General features: G+C 44.0%; 1 protein-coding gene and 1 long non-coding RNA gene across 5 annotated transcripts in view; one reads left to right on the top strand and one right to left on the bottom strand.

Annotated features, from left to right (window-relative positions):
* PCGF5 (polycomb group ring finger 5) overlaps window positions 1–18,939 on the bottom strand; it is an 83,438-nt gene that overhangs the window by 37,727 nt on the left and 26,772 nt on the right. For 2 of the 4 annotated variants that reach the window (XM_065671893.1, XM_065671896.1), the window contains exon 2: window positions 5,259–5,568. In XM_065671893.1, coding sequence (XP_065527965.1) covers window positions 5,259–5,370 — 112 coding nt within the window. In that variant the 5' untranslated portion in view covers window positions 5,371–5,568. The other 2 variants (XM_065671894.1, XM_065671895.1) reach the window with 2 other exon arrangements.
* Window positions 9,773–18,939, top strand: part of LOC136010540 (uncharacterized) — a 34,119-nt gene continuing 24,952 nt past the window's right edge. Inside the window, exon 1 of the long non-coding RNA XR_010610919.1 lies at window positions 9,773–9,883. This is a non-coding gene — a long non-coding RNA (uncharacterized LOC136010540). The remainder of the gene's footprint in view (window positions 9,884–18,939) is intronic.

The following is an 18,939-nucleotide window of genomic DNA, read 5'->3' as shown; positions in this document are numbered from 1 at the left end:
CTGAGGGTGGGAAGTTCTGCTGCAGTATAGTTCTTTTGAGACCTTTTGGTGAGAGCATAAGTTTTTTTTTAGCAAAAATCTGAAAAAATTCTCTGCTTGTTTGATTATTGGCTTGATATTGAAGATTGCAGCTCTGGTCATTTTCCTGCATGGAATGACATCTCTCAAAGTTCTTAGATTGCATCAGTTGATGATTTCTTAAGGCAAATACTAGAGAAACTAACTAGGAGTAATGCAACACTTGATCTGCTGTTCATAAACAGGGAAAAACTGGTGATGAATACAGCTGCAGATGGCAGCTTGCCTTTCAGTGACAGGAAGTTCCGACAAAATGTGGGTCTGGTAATGAATGAGGGGAAAAACTTAGGAATAGATTATATAGGAAGGTCGATGTATTCATACTATAAGCCAGGTAGGATTCACTAAGCTGAAAGTTTATCACGATAATCATGGTGATCATGGGAGGTGTCTTATGACTGGAAAAGGGTAGTGTGTTATGTACACCTTTAAGAAAGATGGGAAGGATGACCAGGTAACTATAGCTAAACAGTCTCCCCTAGCTCCCTGGAAAGATGACTGATCACATGATGTCCCTTGGAATCAATTTCCAACCACATGAGAGACAAAAACATAATCAGGAATAGGCAAGACCAATTTACCAAAAGCAAACCATGGTTGAGGCTAGTAGGTAAACTAATCACAACCTATACCACTTGAACAGCAGTCACAGGAGTGACAGAGCCCAGCTCTCCTTGGTAGTGGCAAATTGTACCATGGAGCAATGGTGACAAGTTGTTTGGTAGGACATTCAGAACTTCTCCACTGGGTAAATAGTATAGCATTAGAAATGGTTGCTGAGAGAGGCAAACAAGAAACAAATTGCTGAATTTGCAGAATAATTAATTATTTTGCTGTAATACAAGCATTTCCTTCCCAACAGAGACAGGAAAATTTGTAATGGTGATAACCAGGTTGTGCTTATTCTCCCCAGTAAATAAATGGTGGACTTGTCTGTCCAACATTTCCAAAAAACCCAACAGAAACATCTCTTATTAAAAAGGAACATATTCCTCAGAGCAGAACTTTGCTACTTAACATTTTCCAGCAAAACAGATTATGTGAATTAATCAATGATTTAGTTACTACTGATCATATTAGTTCCTGTACAACTGCTGGAAAACGTCTACGTCAATACTTCAAGGCTTTTCATCTTGTCAAAGGAAATACATTGTACTCACAATATTGAACGAATTCATGCTGCTTCTTAAACTGTTAATATCTGTAGATTTTGATCATCTGTGCAACACTGTTTTGAATTACCACAATTAGTAGTACAAGACAAATACTAAAGGGCTGTTAAAATCATTGCACTTTGTGGTAACTATCTGGATATGACTGAAGGACCACGCCTGTACATAAAAAAAAAACCCCAACCAACCAAACGAGAAAAACCTCCAACCAACCAAAAAAAGCTTACATATTTTCTACAAGCCAAAGTGTAAAGTAATTTATCAGAGTATCTTCCTGAATACTGCCACATAGAGATCACCTTTGACTCTACAAACATTAGACTTCTGTATCACCACTTTAAGTTTTTAATTTTCCTTTCCATCTTTGTAAGCTTTGTATTTTGGCAACTTAACTTGCTTTAAAGAAACTTCACCTCCTTTCCTGCAGTTCTACTTAATGACCAAAACATGTGGCATCTTTTCTGTGAGGAGACCTCTGCAACTATACGGCAGCTTTGTAAAATTCACGTGTGCTAATCTGGGGAGTAGGCAGTAGCAGAGCTGTCTCAGTGAAGAGCTCATGATCTACAAGTGAACAAAAGAAACAGATGCTGCTGACAAAAAAAAAAAGCTCCTCCTGACACTGTTTTATAATGGCAGCAAAAGTAAATACATATATAAATTATCTAAACAGAAAGATACCATAATAAAACTTATTTTTTACTAAGTCTGAGCTAATTTCTAATGCAACTTTTTTTCCTCTCACCCCAACCTTTTAAAAGTTACTACTGTTCATTAACTTCAACCATTAAAAAAAAAAAATAGCAAATGCTGGAATTTTTCCATTTTCTTTAAAGAGAAAGATAATGCAATAACAGGTAATACACACCTCTCTCCCTCCTGTTTTATTTCAAGTTCTTATAAAGACACTTTGCTTAACTTCTCTCCTCCAGAACTTAAATTCTTTTACCAAGTAACTCAAAACAGAAGAATAATACCACAAAACACATAGTAATACTTAGCTGATATGGGCCAGGGTGCTGTTGGCCTTCTTAGACACCTGGGCAACACTACTGGCTCATGTTCAGCTGGCTGACAACCAGCACCTGGCAGGACCTGGCACTGAGCCCACACAGAATTAGCCTCAGACCATTGATCCAGCCTGTCCAGATCCCTCTGTAGAACTTTCTTACCTTCCAGCAGAACAACACTCCCTGCTCAACTTGGTGTCACGTGCTAACTTTCTGAGGATGCACTTGATGCCCTCATCCAGATCATTGATAAAGATACTAAACAGAACTGGCCTCAATACAGAGCCCTGGGGAACATCACTTGAGACCTGGAACCAATTGGATGTAGGTCCACCACTCTCCGGACTTGGCCATCCACACAGATTTTTACCCAGTGAAGAGTACACCCATCCAAGCCATGAGCAGCCAGTTTCTCCAAGAGAATGCTGTGGGAAATGGTGCCAAAGACTTTACTAAAATCTAGGTAGAAAACATGCACAGCCTTTTCCTCATCCACTAAGGAGGTCACCTAGTCCCAGAAGGAGATCAGGTTGGTCGGGCAGGACCTGCCTTTCATAAACCCATGCTGACTGGGCCTGATCACCTGGTTGTCCTATATGTGCCATATGATGGCACTCAAGATGATGTGCCCCACAACCTTCCCTGGCACCGAGGTCAGACTGACAGGCCTGCAGTTCTCCAGATCCTCCTTCTAACCATTCTTGTAGATGGGCATCAAATTTGCTAACTTCAGTCAACTGGGACCTCCCCAGTTAGCCAAGGCTGCTGATAAATGGAAACGGCATGGTAAGCACTTCTGCCAGCTCCCTAAGTACCCTTGGGTGGATACAATCCAGCCTCATGGACGTGTGTGTCTAAAACTTACCTTTTCCCCTTGGATTATGAGGGTTTCATTCTGCTCCCCATTCCTGTCTTCCAGCTCAGGGGCTGGCTACCTGGAGAACAACTGGTCTTACTGTTAAAGACTGAGACAAAGAAGGCATTAAGCACCTCAGCCTTTTCCTCATCCTTTGTTGCATGTTTCCCACTGCATCAAATAAAGAATGGAGATTGTCCTTAGCCCTCCTTTTGTTGCCAATGTATTTATAGATACATTTTTCATCTGTTATAGAAGTAGCCAAATTAAATTCTAGTTGGGTTTTGGGCCTTCTAATTTTCAACCTGAATAACCTCACAACATCCTTGTTGTCATCCTCAGTTGCCTGCCCCTTCTTCCAAAGGTCATAAACTCTCCTTTTTTTCCTGAGTTCCAGCCAAAGCATTCTGTTCAGCCAGCCCAGTCTTCTTCCCCACCAGTCTGATTTATGGCACATGGGGACAGCCTTCTCCTCTGTCTTTAAGGTTTCCTTCTTGAAGAATGTCCAGGAAGTCCTTCCCAGACTCCTTTCCCCTTCAGGTCTGCCTCCCAAAGGACTCTGTCAACCAGGCTCCTAAAGAAGCCAAAGTCTGCCTGCTAGAAGTCAAAGGTAGCAGTTGTGCTACCTTGCCATTCTAAGAATTGAAAACTATCGTGATTGCTATGCCCAAGATAACCTCCAGCCATTACATCACCCACAAGTCTTTTTCTGTTCACAAACAAGAGGTCCAGTGGGTGCCCTCCCTAGTTGGCTCACGCACCAGCTGCGTCAGGAAGTTATCTTCCACACCCTTCAGGAACCTCCTAGACTGTTTACTCTCTGTTGTACTGCATTTCCAATAGACATCTGCAAAGCTGAAGTCCCTCATGAGACCAAGAGACAGCTATTGTGAGACTTCTCCCAACTGCATTGAGAATATTTCATCTGCCTCTTCATCCAGGTTGGGTGACCTATAACAGGTTCTCACCACGATATCTGCCTTGTTGGACTTCCCCCTGATTCTTAACCCTAAACACTCAACCCTATTGTCACCATCATCAAGCTCTCAACAATCAAAATGCTCCCTAACACACAGGCTTCCCCACCTCTTCTCCTTCCCTATCTCTTCTGAAGAGTTTATAGCCATCCATTGCAGCACCCCAGTTGTGCAAGTCATCCCACCATGTTTCCAGGATGGCACCTATGTCATTTTCCTGCTGCACAATGGCTTCGATTGTTTTAATTTTCTAGTGCTTGACATACTAGGGACAGAACACCATAATGTAAAACTTAACAGTGAAGACAGTAACAACTGCAAAAACAACAATGCACAGACCTGACAGGAAATGCTAACACAAGGCTTTCAACTGGTATTTATTAAAGGCTTAAAACTGGGAAAGCTACCAGAAAACATACAGCTCCCCTTATTCTTCTTTTAGAATAATTTAACTTTTATTTGGAAAGATGACAAATTCTCAAGAGGTCCAAGCAAACTATCTTCTATTCAAGAATGAATGTTAAAAAGAAGTAGTAAAACGATTTAGCTTGTGTAAGACTGAGTGTGATAGGGCATTCATATGCTTGATATGTCATACCAATGTTTTAGAAGTATGAGGAACATAAGACAACCCATTTTTTCCCAAGTCAGTTTCATTCAAAGAGATCTACTCCCTAAATGAACATTTTGCCAACTTTCAAGTATTTCTATGCATTGTGCCATGAACACACTACAGAGAGATCTGAGCCAGTACTGACTGAACTGGTGTATCCATCATGCACACTGCCAACAGATACACAGCTCTAGTTTCAAAAGCCTAGTTACATTATCAAAATACCACACCCAACTTAATGATCTTTCTTGGGATCAGCCAGGCCACAGTGATACATGATTCCTTCTAGAGCCAGCATAATCACCACTAGCTTGGGGGAAAGAAAAGGGGTGTTTTTACTCTGCAAGGTGTTAAGCGGAGTTGACATACCCTCAAGATGACCCAGATGGCAGAGCAGCATCTGGAAAGGATGATCTGGAAACCCTGTCAGAAACTACATGGCATTTCATGCAATGCTTCAGAAGGAAACAAAAACTGGCATAGAGAGCATATTAAACGCTTCAAGGAAGCATCATTTATGAAGGAGGGAATGCTTTGCAAAGTACTACTTACAGGTATGGAGGCACTCGGTTACTGTAGTTGGCTTGATGAGATAGCCTTTACAGATATAGCAGGTGATATGAGGATTGAAATCTTTCACCAAGTGCTTCCTCTGAGTAGCCATTCGTGGCGTAGGAAATGCTGGCAGAGTGCTCGGGACCAGAGGAGCAAGTCTGAGAGATGACGATGCCTGCGGTTCACAAGAGCTGTGGCGCTGCCCTGTGCAACTGGACTTCTCCAGGCATTTGCTCTTAATTCTGGACGTCTCACAGGGACATGGCTCATAACTCCTGCTCCTGTGCCAGGCGAATCATCTTCCTACCTGTAACACACGTGGAAATACAGAGGTGCGTGAACCCGGCAGGACAGCGACGATGCCCCAGAGGACACGAGTCACCGCGAACTTGGCAGGGGCACGCAACCCGGCTGTTATTTACATAACAGCCGCGGGGTGCCCGGCAGCCGAGCTCCCGGCAGCGCCCTGCCCGCCGCAGGCTCCGGGACAGGCAGCCTCGCTGACAGGTGCAGGGGCCGCGGGCCAGCTCCGCCGGGCCCCGCCGCGCCGCGCTCCGCAGGCCTCGGAGGGCCCCGGCGGGGCGGGGCCCTCCCCCCCCCACACCCCGCCCCAGCGCCGCGGGAGCCCGCCGGCAGCAGAGGGCGGCGGCCCGGCTCTCCCCCGGCTCCCGTCCCCGCTCCCCGTACCTGCGGCGCCTGCCGTCCCGTCCCGTCCCGTCCCCCCCCAGTACCTGGCGCAGCGCCGCGGCCGCCCAGCGAAAAAGAAAGGGAAACGGCGTGCGCCTCCCGCCCCCTCCTGCCCTCCCCGCGAGGCTGCCGCGGCCGGTCCCAGGGCGGGACGGGCGCGCAGGCGCTGCTCCCCGGCCGAGCCCTGCTGCGCCGCGGCCCGCAGCGCCGCTCCGGGCCCGGAGCCGCCGGCAGCCCCTCAGCGGCACCTGGGCGGGCGGAGGGGCTGGCTGCGAGGGGAGGGCAGGCAGAAGCCGAGCTGCTGCCGGTGATAGGTAAAGCGGCGGAGCGGCCGCCGCGCAGCCCGCGCCCGGCCACACGTCACCTCGTGAAGATAACTTCCACTCCTGCCCCTCAAGGGTGAAACTTACACCCATGTCCATCCCTCCAGGGGAAATACCAAACCCCTGGACTAAGTTAGGCCCAAATCCTGTAAACAGTTATACGCGTTACACATGTGCTTCCCTCTAGCCGGGACCGCCTAGCCAGAGAGTCATGAAGCACGAGTGAACGCTGCCTCCGTGGTTCAGCGCATCTGCTTCTTGCTCCCCTGTTATCAGAAACGCACCATATTACCAGGAAATTATCCAGAAAACTAAAGCTGCCTTAATGATACTTTTCAATTGCACTATTTCTAGAAAATTTCTTCTACACTCCTTTTAATAATAAAAATACAAGGAGGCATTTCCTGTACTGGCTGCAATACCCTCACATTACCTGTGACTATGTTAGGTCTTTGCTTTTCTATTCTGCATTTGAAACACTCATTTGCCTTAGCCCTCCAGTACAGTCTCCCTTTCATCCTCAGGTATGTGCTGCAACAGCAGAAGGCTTTAGTAACTTAGGCCTGCTCCTGCATCCATTCCTACTTTTGGCATATTTACCCTCCAGTAGATCTCCAGTTACATCAGGTCAACTGCAGGGCTGAGTCAGGTGCATTATAAACTCTGACATACCGTGCAGTGGTGAATGCGTGACAAACCTGACATGGAGTAACTCAACAGAACATGCATAATTTTACCTGATAGAATGTTCATCTTGGATGAGATTATTTCTCCACAACATGATCAGAAGTTTATAAAGCTATTTTGAAGTTGCATGTGATATCGTTTGACAAAAACTTGCATTTTGATGGTTTTGGTCTGCTGTTGTTAACCATTGTTTGCATTATTATACCATAAAGCACACACTGCTGACTCAAAGGTTAGAGAACACTAACACAGAAAGCAGACAGCATAGACTATATGTATCTCTCTTGGGCATATTTTAATTAGCAGTCATATTCTGTCAGTTTATAAGAAGCTGACATTTTTCAGGAGCATGAGAGCAGCTCCGCTTGAACGTAGACCAAGCATGATGCAGCGTTATTATTTAAAATAAGCAACTGCTGATGCTCTCTCCTGGCTGTTTCAGAATGACTGTGTATGGTAAGATTTGTTTTAAAAATAAACTGGGTGCTAAGTGAGATTTCAAAGCGGAGTTTATCAAGTGTCCCTACTGGGGAAAAAAAATAACTCTAAACAAATTTACCAGCTAGCTCATGTTTACACAGTAATGGATACACAATGTTCTATTCAAGCACATTAAAAACGCAGAGTTACAACATTTATTATGCTGTGTAGTCCATACAGTAATAACTGCACAGCAGTTGTGACACTTCAGACATACACCACGGGCACAGATTCCCACAAGCCACACTGAAGTCCTTCTTTTAAGGACTACTAGTCCCATGCTAGGTAAGTGACAGGGTACATAACAAATTCATGCCTCATCTCTTCACAGTGTAAGAGCTTAGTCCTGCTGGCACCAAGCTGTATTTATAAGATGCTGAGTGCCCTTCACTCTCACTGAACATGATGAAAGTTAAGGCATTTGGCACCTTTCAAGAACACAACACAGAGAACAAACAAGAAGCCGTACAGAAGCTCTCAATTCATTATCAGAGGAAAACAGTGTAATAAATTTTCTTAAATAAAATACTTACTCCTAACTTTATATCATGAGGAAGTATATTAACAGACACTTATGAATTATTATTTCAGAGGTAGTTAACTCCTAGCATACGATAGTGTTGTTCAGGTTTTTTTAATATAGGACTGTATAAGTGATGTGAGCATTTTGATCTACTTGCAGCAGTTAAAAGGTACAGAGGAATAGTGTTTGAATCAAACAAGGCAGTCATTTTCATATTATGAGAGAAACAGAATTAGCATAATAAACTGAGCTAGTCAGAGTAAATATATATCATGTATTAGAGACAGCAAACATGGTATGACAGGGTGATTACAGCCCTTGCCTTGACTCAGTGATGAAAATACAGCTGCTCCCACTTCTCCGTGTTTCTTAAACTTCTGACTTTCCTACAGACTGACTTGTACTCAGCAGTTCTCTGTGTCCTTACTTACACAGTACTTACTTATTAAAAAAACTAATTCCCTTTGTACGTACATGAGCTCACCTAACACATAGAAACTAAAGACTGCTTTCTAAGCATTATTAAAGAAAAGGAGTAGTTCCTTGCAATCCCCGAAGAACTACTGGATCATCCTAATGTGAAACAGAGTGATTATTTAACAGGAATAAAATGTTTATTTTTAAAGGAACAGCCAGAACACATAAGAACTTCTCAACTCCAGACATTTCACCAATTCTACTCATTAATGCAGCTCCAACAGTTTTGAAAAGTGCCAATGTTTTATGTCAGTTCTCAAGTAAATTCCAGACAGAAGATAACCATTGATCAATACAGCCAAGTTCTTAGTAACATTTGAAATAAGTAATTCTAATTCTGCAAGTAGATCCACATGAATGAAGGTTGTGAGTGCTCCATCCCTGGCAGTGTTCAAGGCCAGGTTGGATGAAGCCTTGGGTGGGATGGTTTAGTGTGAGCTGTCCCTGCCCATGGCGGGGGGGTTGGAAGTAGATGATCTTGAGGTCCTTTCCAACCCTAACGATTCTGTGATTCTATGAATAGAACCTTACATCCCTAGAGAACTACACTGGAGACTGTTCATAGGCAAGTCTCCAACTACACTCCAGTCCTCCGAAGAGTTACTTATATTTTGTAGATGTAAAAATTACTACGACACATACGGAATGGGAAAATAATGGAAAAGAAACCAACAACAAAACCACCCAACCAAGAAACCAGTCATCAAAACAAACCAACAAACAACAAAACAATCACTAGTTTTCTTAATAGGCATTGTGAAGCAATCTGGATGATATTTAGCGGGAAGCCACAGCATTCACCTTTACTGAATACTGAGTATCTAGACATCTGATGGAAATGCCATTTTGTGACTCCTAAAACCTTGAAAACTTCACAGAATTGCTTAGGTTGGAAGAGACCCCTGGAGACCATCTAAACCAACCCCTCTGCTCAAGCAGGGTCAGCTAGAGCAGGTTGTCCAGGACCATGTCCAGCGGAGTTTAGCATATATCAACAGATGGGGACTGCACCACTTCTCAGGACAACCCGTTCCAGTTTTGACCACCTTCATAATAAAAAAAAAGTTTTCTTGTGATCAGGTGGGATTTCACGTGTTTCAATTCACAGACATTACCCCTTGTCCTGTCAGTGGGCACTACTAAGAATAGTCTGACTTCACCTTCGTTCTCTCAGATCAAGAATTTACATGCTGGTAAGATCCCTCTGAGCCTTCTTTTCTCCAGCTGAGCAGTCCCTACACTCTCAGTCTCTTCTCGTATGAACGATGCTCTAGCCCCTTAATCTTATCTGTAGCCCTCTGCTGAACTTTCTGTCTTTCTCGTACAGAGAAGTCCAGAACTGGACACAGCACTCCAGATGTGACCTTATCCTTGCTGAACAGAAAGGAGGATCAACTCCCTCAAACTGCTGTCAACTTACCTGAAATTACTGCGTATGTATTCAGGTATGAAAAATAGACCAAATATAATCTTTTAATTCCATTGTTGAATTCCCTATACACTAGAACAGTACCTGGACTAGAACCATATACTAATTAGGTCAGAGAGACATGTGGACACCAGCTGGTCCAATGCCCCTTCCCAAAGCAGGTCTAACGTTAAAGTTAAATCAGATTGCTTAAGGCTTTACCTAAAAAAAGTCTGTATATATCCAAGGATGGCAATTCTGCAGCCCCTCTGGACAACCTGTCTCAGCCTTTGGCAATACTCCTTGCAGATTTTTTCCCTGAGGTCTAGTTGGAATTTTCCCTGCTGACTCTTGTGTACTTGCCCATATATGTGAATAATTTACTAGCAGCAAGTAAACTTAACTGTTGCTGTCATTATCACTGTCTTTGGCATTATCTTGGGATCATGCATCATATTTCTTTGCTTTTTAGGAAGAGCAGTAACATTGTGTATCGTATAAACAATATTACTATGCTCAGTGTGAAGACTGTATTTGATTTTATAGGAAATGATAGGAATTAGGTTATTCTTATCCCCGTCTACTGTTTGTGAAAATCAGATTTTGTGTTTCTGTTGTGAGGGCTTTTCTTCATCCCTGCTGAGCTCTATATAAGATGTTGTATATTAGCACATAATAGTTCTTCTGGGATATACACAGCATTTCTTTCTTTATGCTTACTCTTCTTTTATATCCTAAAGTAAAGTAGCAAGGCAGGTAGCAAAATGCTAACATCTGTATTATCACACCACTGATGAATAAGTAAAAGAGACAAATGCATGCAAGACACATTTCAAGAGTAAGGTAAAATTGTTTCACAAAGTGTTCCAACTTTGTTGAACTAATTCCAAGCAAATTTTAAAAAGTAAGAGAAATTGTAAAATAAGTTACTACAAGTTTTATAGTAATTGGTTCCTAGAAAAAGAGAGGGAATTAAATCATTGACTCTTTCCCTCTACCAAGGGAAAGATAAGCAGATCTGTATTGTTAAACATTTCCCTGGCACACTAAAACACTGATTAGCCATAGTATAGGCTGTCTCTTTCCAGCTTAGAGAAAGACAAAACAAGTAAGGGACAAGGGCATAGCAGTGGGAAAGGGAGACTGATATCCCAGGGAGGTCTGTCAAGTTGGTCACAAGATCCTTCCTCAGTACGCTTAACGGCCAGCTAATAATATGTTCTATACAGGTATTTTTTCCACTTCAGCCTCTGTATTTAAGTGGCTGAAGTTAAGACTGTCTCCTTCATGCTTGTGACATTTTCTACTCAATTTTATTTCACAGTTGTAATTTTACTTTTTCTTTCTTGCAGTGGCAATCTCCCTCTTCCACTACTCTTGTGCTGTCCTTGTGTTGTCTTGATCACTATTCTGTATTTTTCTTTGGAAGAAAAGTTTTAATAGGCATGATTGTCTGCATCAGACACAAAAATCTACACATCTACAGAAACTTCCCAGAGAAAGTGAGATAAACTTCTGAAACATTAGAGAATCATAGAATAGTTAGGGTTGGAAAGGACCTCAAGACCATCTAGTTCCAATCCCCCTACCATGGGCAGGGACACATCACACTAAACCATGCCACCCAAGGCTCTGTCCAACATGGCCTTCAACAACGCCAGGGATGGAGCATTTACAGCTTTCATGGACAAAACATTCCAGTGCTTCACCACCCCTACAATAAAGAGCTTCTTCTCACAAGAGCAGAGTAGAGGGGCAGGATCACCTCCTTCGACCTGCTGGTCATGCTCCTCTTGATGCAGCCCAGGATACGGTTGGCTTTCTGGGCTGCGAGCGCACACTGCTGGCTCATGTTCATTTTCTCATTGACCAACATCCCCAAGTCCTCTGCAGGGCCGCTCTGAATCTCTTCTCTCCCCAACCTGTAGCTGTGCCTGGGATTGCTCTGACCCAGGTGTAGGACCTTGTGCTTGTCATGGTTAAACTTCATGAGGTTGGCATTAGTCGACCTCACAAGCATGTCAAGGTCCCTCTGGATGGCATTCCTCTCCTCCAGCGTATGAACCAAACCACACAGCCTGGTGTCATTGGCAAACCCACTGAGAGCGCACTCAAACCCACTGTCCATGTCACCGACAAAGATGTTGAACAAGACCAGTTCCAACACTGATCCCTGAGGGACACCACTCGTTACTGGTCTCCAGCCAGACATTGAGCCATTGATCACAACTCTTTGTGTGCGGCCATCCAGCCAGTTCTTTATCCACTGAGTGGTTCATCCATCAAATTGATATCTCTCCAATTTAGAGAGAAGGATGTAGTGTGGGACAGTGTCAAATGCTTTGCACAAGTCCAGGTAGATGACATCAACTGCTTTACCCTTGTCCATCAGTTCCATAGCCCCATCATAGAAGGCCACCAGATTCGTCAGGAAGGATTTCCCCTTAGTGAAGCCATGCTGGCTGTCACCAAGCACCTTGTTGTTTTTCATGGGCCTTAGCATGCTGTCCAGGAGAATGTGCTCCAAGATTTTGCCAGGCACAGAGGTGAGACTGACTGGTCTGTAATTCCCTAGGTCTTCCATTTTCCCCTTCTTGAAAATGGGGGTTATATTTCCCTTTTTCCAGTCGTTGGGAACTTCACCTGACTGCCATGATTTTTCAAATATGATGGCCAGTGGCTTAGCAACTTCATTCGCCAGCTCCTTCGGGACCCGCAGATGGATTCCATCAGGTCCCATGGACTTGTGCACATTCAGGTTCTTAAGATAGTCTCGAACCAGATCCTCTCCTACAGTGGGCCTAAGGTCTTAATTCTCACAGTCCCTGCATCTGCCTTCCAAGACTTGGGTGGTGCAGTCAGGGCCTTTGCCAGTGAAGACCGAGGCAAAGAAGTCATTCAGAACCTCAGCCTTCTCCAAACCCAGGGTAGCCAGTTCTCCCGATAGCTTCTGCAGAGGACCCACGTTGTCCCTAGTCTGTTTTTTGTTTGCTATGTACCTGTAGAATCCCTTCCTGTTATCCTTAACATCTCTGGCCAAGTTTAATTCTAACTGGGCCTTAGCCTTCCTAGCCTGGTCCCTAGCTTCACGGACAACATCCCTGTACTGTTCCCAGGCCGCTTGTTCTTGTTTCCACTTTTTATAAGCCTCTTTTTTCATTTGAATTTTCCTCAGCAGCTCCTTATCCATCCAAGGAGGCCTCCTGGCCCTCCTGCCGCACTTCCTTCTAGTTGGGATGCAGCACTCCTGAGCTTGTAGCAGGTGATCCTTGAATATCAACCAAGAGTCTTGGGCCCCCCTGCCCTCCAGGGCTATATCCCATGGCTATATCCCATGGAACCAACTTCCTTACAGGTTCCTGAAGAGGCCAAAGTCTGCTCCCTTGAAGCCCAGGCCAGTGAGCTTGCTGCACGCTCTTCTCACTGTCCTGGGGATCTCAAATTCAACCATCTCGTGATCGCTGCATCCAAGGCTGCTCTGGAGCATCACATTCTCAACGAGCCCATCCCTGTTGGTGAGCACAAGGCCAAGCATGGCACCTCTCCTTGTTGGCTCCTCTATTACTTGCAGAAGGAAGTTGTCTTCCACACAATCGAGGAACCTCCTGGATTGCTTGTGCCGTGCAGTGCCATCGTTCCAACAGATGTCAGGGTGGTTGAAATCACCCATGAGAACAAGGGCCTGTGAGTGTGAGGCTTTTCCTATCTGTCTGTAGAGTGCTTCATCCACAGGTTCTCCTTGATCAGGCAGTCTTTAACAGATCCCCACAGTAATGTCTCCCATGGCTGTTATTCCTTTAACCCTGACCCACAAAGTCTCTGTAAACTGCTCACCTGTCCCCAGACAGAGTTCCATACTCTCCAGCCTATCCCTAACATAAAGGGCAACTCCCCCTCCCCGCCTGCCGGGCCTGTCTTTTCTAAAGAGCCTGTAACCTTCCATTCCAACACTCCAGTCATAGGAGCCATCCCACCATGTTTCTGTGATGCCTATTATATCATACCCCTGTAGATGTGCACACATGTCTAATTCCTCTTGTTTGTTCCCCATGCTACGGGTGTTTGTATAGAGGCATCTGAGCCGAGTTCCAAATGAAGCCGGCTCTTTGGCTATAGCGGCTGGAGTATCTCTACATTCCTCTGACCATTTATTATAGGTGCTGGCAACTGACTGGATGTGTTGGGACAGAATGATGCCCCCCTCCGCCAACACATCTAGTTTAAAGCCTCCTTGACCAGTCTGGCAAGCCTCCTACCAAAACTGCTCTTCCCCCTTGTCAGACTAGCTCCACCAGCCCCCAGTAGACCTGACCTCCTAAACCGAGTCCCATTTTCAAGACACCCAAACCCCTTACTATGGCACCACATTTCTAACCATTTATTAATCCGGCCAGTCCTCCTAGCCTTTTTGGGGTCCTCTCCTGTATCCTGGAGAATTGATAAAAGGACAATCTGAGCTCCAGAGCCCCTACCACCTCTCCCAGGGCTCTGTAGCCCTTCTTTATGTTCTCCAGGCTAGTGCTATCTATATCCCTAGCACCCACATGGATCACTAGGAGTGGGTAATAGTCCTTGGGACTTACTAGAGCAGGCAACCTCTCTGCAACATCCCTGATCAGAGCCCCTGTTAGGCAGCACACCTCCCTTGAGACTGGGTCAGGCCGACAGATGGGTGCCTCTGTGCCTTTCAAAGTAGAGTACCCTACCACTACGACCCACTGCTTTTTCCTCACAGCTTCAGTAGTGATCTTCTTTACCAGTGCATCAGGCAGTTGTTCATGGTGCGAGTGTGTTTCCTCGTTAGCCCCCTGGGGGGGGACAGCAGATTTAGGAGTAAACCCCTTGCTTTTAATTGTCCTCTTCCTCCTTTTTTTTTTTTTTTTTTTTTTTTGCCACTAATTCCCAGCTTCCTGGGTTAACGGCCTCCTTCTTTCCTCCATGAGCTACAATGGACGCTTGAGGCCCCTGCACAGTGTGGGCCTGAAGCAAGCAGTCCAGACCCCTCTCAGCTTCCCTGACATCTTTCAGCCTATTGACAGCGTCCCGCAGCTCAGCCCCTGCTGCAGGAGGACCTCCACCAGGGAGCACCGAGTGCAGCTCTGCCCATTGTGCATCCTCCCCTCACAAGACCAGTGCAGGCATTCCCTACACTCCGAGCTCTGCACTGCAGCCTCCCCTCTCATCGGCTCTGTCTGGGCGCCTACGCTGGGCACCGCCGGGGCAGCCAGAGCAGAGCTCTCAGAGGGGGCCCTGGTCCTCGTCCTGAAGCGAGTGTTCACCATCCCGCTCACCCACCCGCGTAAACAACCTCAACCCGGTCGCCAGGGCTCCCTGCGGCAGGCCTTTAACGAGCGAGGGTTAGTGCCGCCCTCCTGGCACCGCCCCCTGTGCGTCAGCGGCGCTGCTGGGCAGGTCCTGTCGAGGACTCGAGGCTCCCTCGGTGGCAGCTGTGAGTTGCGGCTCCTGGACGCCGCTCTCCCCCCCCCCGCTCAGGTGTTGAAGGCGTCCTCTCTCGAGCTGCTCACCTCAGCAATTCATTAGTGGCACAATTCTCTATGCAGCTGCTCTAGAGTCCAGCTGTGTCATTGTTGCTTTCTGGTTTGTGTGGGGGTTTGCTTTTGTTTTGTTTCTTTGTTTTGTTTGTTTGGGTTTTTGTTTGTTTGTTTGTATTTGGGTTGGGTTTTTTTTAGCACAGTAAAGGTATAGTGTAAGCTGCTGTGTAGGCAAGCTGATTCTTCATGTGAGAATGACCTAAGTGACATTATTTCGGCTTCAAAGGCAAGGGCTCTTCATTGTGGTATAGCGGTTGTGCCACAACCATTGTTTTTCTTTTCTTCATACATAATTAATTTTGGTGACATAGTGAAGAGGGATTTTGCCTTTGAACCATCAGAGACTGCTCACAGGGAGTGGTGCAACAGCAGGAAGTACAGAAGATGCGCAATCAAGAGGCTTCTGTGCCCCTGTTTGCCTGTGTACTTGGTTTCAAAACAATGATCTGCACTGGAGTTAGGATCTGCAGCGAACTAAAATGCTGGTGGTATCCTCATCCTCTCCTGGTTTTGTCCTATGGCACACTGTAGTTTCCATGTGTGTTGGTCTCCTGTACTATATTGCCTTTAGTTTTTTATAGGGTATTTTAAAAAATGTTTTGTGGTTCGTGGTATGTTCTGTAGGCTGAAATGGAGTAGGCATTATTTCACAGTTGCCTGCAATTGTGGAGAACCACAGAGAATGACCAAAGTAGTTGTTTACGGTCGTACATTTTATACAAATTTACAACAATTCCATGTAAGTACTTCGAGCAAGTAATGGTCACTCATTTTGGTAACAGCTTAAAGAACATGCATAATTTGAAACAACCCACTTTGGTTCTAAATTAACTGCTATCCATGTACCACAAAGCTCTTGCATCTTCAGAATTACTCATTTGTCTCTGGCCTGTTATTTCACTTCAACTGCACAGGTGTTAGACTTTCTCTGAACTCATGGAAATCACACCTGTGTTGCCATTTCTATTATCATATAATCTCTAACTACTTCACCTGTATTGCTATCTCATCATATACTTCTGCCAGTTCAGTTTCCTTTTACTCTGCTCTCTACAATAGTATTACCTTCTTATTCTGTGGCTTTTCCAGAGAAAATCTCCTCAGGAATTAATGCTACTTCAAGTCTTCCTGCTACTGCACAATGGGGATAGAAAAAAAAATAATAAAATCAATCAGGAACAATCAGAGCCACATTATCACAAAACCTCCAGTGCTGTAACATGCACAGGCCAGCCTGAATATAGCTGTTGTCTGCATGGCAAAGGCTGTGTCTCCTCCATAGACTTCCAGGATCTGTTGGTCATGGGGCAAACACTTTGCTAACTCTATGTGTGTATCCTTCCAGGGGAAAAGTACCTCTATGCCACTATAATCATAGGTTTCAAATTTTCTAATCAGGTCTCAATGAAGTCTCTGCTTTTCCACAAGACATCTTAATGGATATTTGCTATAATTCAGTGACCCTTTTTTTTTTTTTTAACCCTTGCCTCTGTGAGCATTCTATTGCTTCCTGCATTCTATACTGCATTTTATATATATTAAAATGCATATTTTATATATTGGTTTTTTTCATTATTCTTCCCTGAAAATATCAAAGCCACTTATATCAACATACACTGCTCAGCTAAACAATAGGGTAAAGTGTTCAAATAGTTTTATAAGAGTGCCATCTTTCCATTTCTGGGAAATGGAAAACAAACTGTAAGAAGCCTCCAATAACTCCCGCTAAAATTGTTACTAACAGATTTTGTTTCTTACAGTTGAAAACTGGCAGGAATGCAAATCAAATTGTATCACACATGTCAAACAGCTTCACAATTATGCAATCAACTTGCACTGCAAATTAAAAACAAGACTTGCTACTAGATCTTAAGTCAAAACAAATTTAAAACTCCAATAAGCTCAGCAAAAGCAATCCTCAAGTAACCTACTCATGCCCATTATGATGGCAGAACCAGCAAATAAAGAGGACTGAAAGGAAATAGAAAAGTAGCAACCAACTTGCCTCATCCTTTACAAGACAAATTAATGCCATTCACAATGTCTTAGGGAGTTAACTACCCTACTTCAATTGACTTTCAAAAGGAGTTCTGCTTCCAGCTTTCTCAAGAATAAAACCTTTAATTTAATAACACAATGTTGGATGGACTCCATTTCATTTGAACTGCATGGGAAGACATTCATTGGAACCATCGTTTTGCTAATTAACAGTAGGCTTCATTGGAGGATCTCTTGTGAAGGTACTCAAGAATTTCATTTTTAACTTTTACCTTCACATCCTCATCATTTTTTGATGGCAACTTAGCGTACAAAGAGTCAAACTCTGTGCAACAATGTGTTCCATGTGATCCAGTCCATCCAATCATATGACCGCAGTTACAGCTGAGTTTGGCCTCATGAGTTAGATACAAGGCATTACCTCTGCCTTTCCCTAAGAATAAGCAAAAAAAAAAAGTTCTTTGTGTAATTTGGACATTGTAACAGTTCACACTTAACAAATAACATTCTATTGAGAGCATTATCTCAAAATACTAATAATTTTTATCCAGTATCATAATGGAAAAAGCTTAAGCAAAACTGATACTTTCAATTAATTCTTCATGTGAATAATACACTATTTTTAGGGAGAGATAAGCTCAGGATTCTAGCTAGAAGCTATTCTCAAGTGAACAATCACTCCTCAGCCCCTAACTTGGCATCACATGCCAGTTCTGCAATCACATTAGCTTAGGAGGTTGACATTGCTGGTTTCCCAGCTGCAGTCCCATGACTTCAGTAAATCAGAAAAGTTTGCATAAATGGTGCCTGTGTCTGACATTAGCACCACAGTCTTCTAAAGGAAAGATTTATAAAATAATTCTCAAGTATGCAAAAAAAAGTTTTAATTTCTTTTGTAATTACAAAATTATGGCCTTCAGACTTTGCATGCAAACAGCATATTTTGGGTTGATGTGCGTTTAATCAGATCAAGCACAAAATCAACCAAAACCTGTGCGACTGTGTTTACCATCCCTGCATCTTGAGCTTCTGTTTTGTGATGCCTGGAAATCTGGGTTCAGCACCGTGCTAATGAGAGCACATGGCTTTTAGCCAAGTAGGCTATGGCAGTTTGGACTCTCTTTTTGGGCTCTGCACAGAGCAGGGCTGAGTCCCTCCCAGAATACAAACAATATACAGAATCCTGCTTTTAAAAACCTGTACTGTCTGCAGAATTTCATTCTCACATTACTAACTTGTCCAGTCTCATCAGCTAGACAGGATCATGAACTACTTTTGCTATAAAATTCTGCAGGAAGAAAACAATGCTAAGAAATGTAGGTAATGCATCAGGAGATCACACGCACTTGAGTCTAAGAAGTCAGTTCTTAAGCACACTAGTACAGGCAAACCCCTTCTAGAGATACAGTTGTTTGAATATAACAAAGTGATGTCTGGTTTGGTCCTTAAATATGTAATGGCATTTACTGAAAAAGTCTGACAAATGCTCAAATTAGACCACTCTATTAAGATTCTTGCTTTATATTTAGAAAAAACATTCCCT

The sequence above is a fragment of the Lathamus discolor genome, chromosome 3, assembly GCF_037157495.1.
Source record: "Lathamus discolor isolate bLatDis1 chromosome 3, bLatDis1.hap1, whole genome shotgun sequence".
In the NCBI taxonomy this organism is placed as follows: Eukaryota; Metazoa; Chordata; class Aves; order Psittaciformes; family Psittacidae; genus Lathamus; species Lathamus discolor.
Note: the sequence above shows the minus strand (reverse complement) of the source record. Positions and strands in the feature narration are given on the sequence as shown.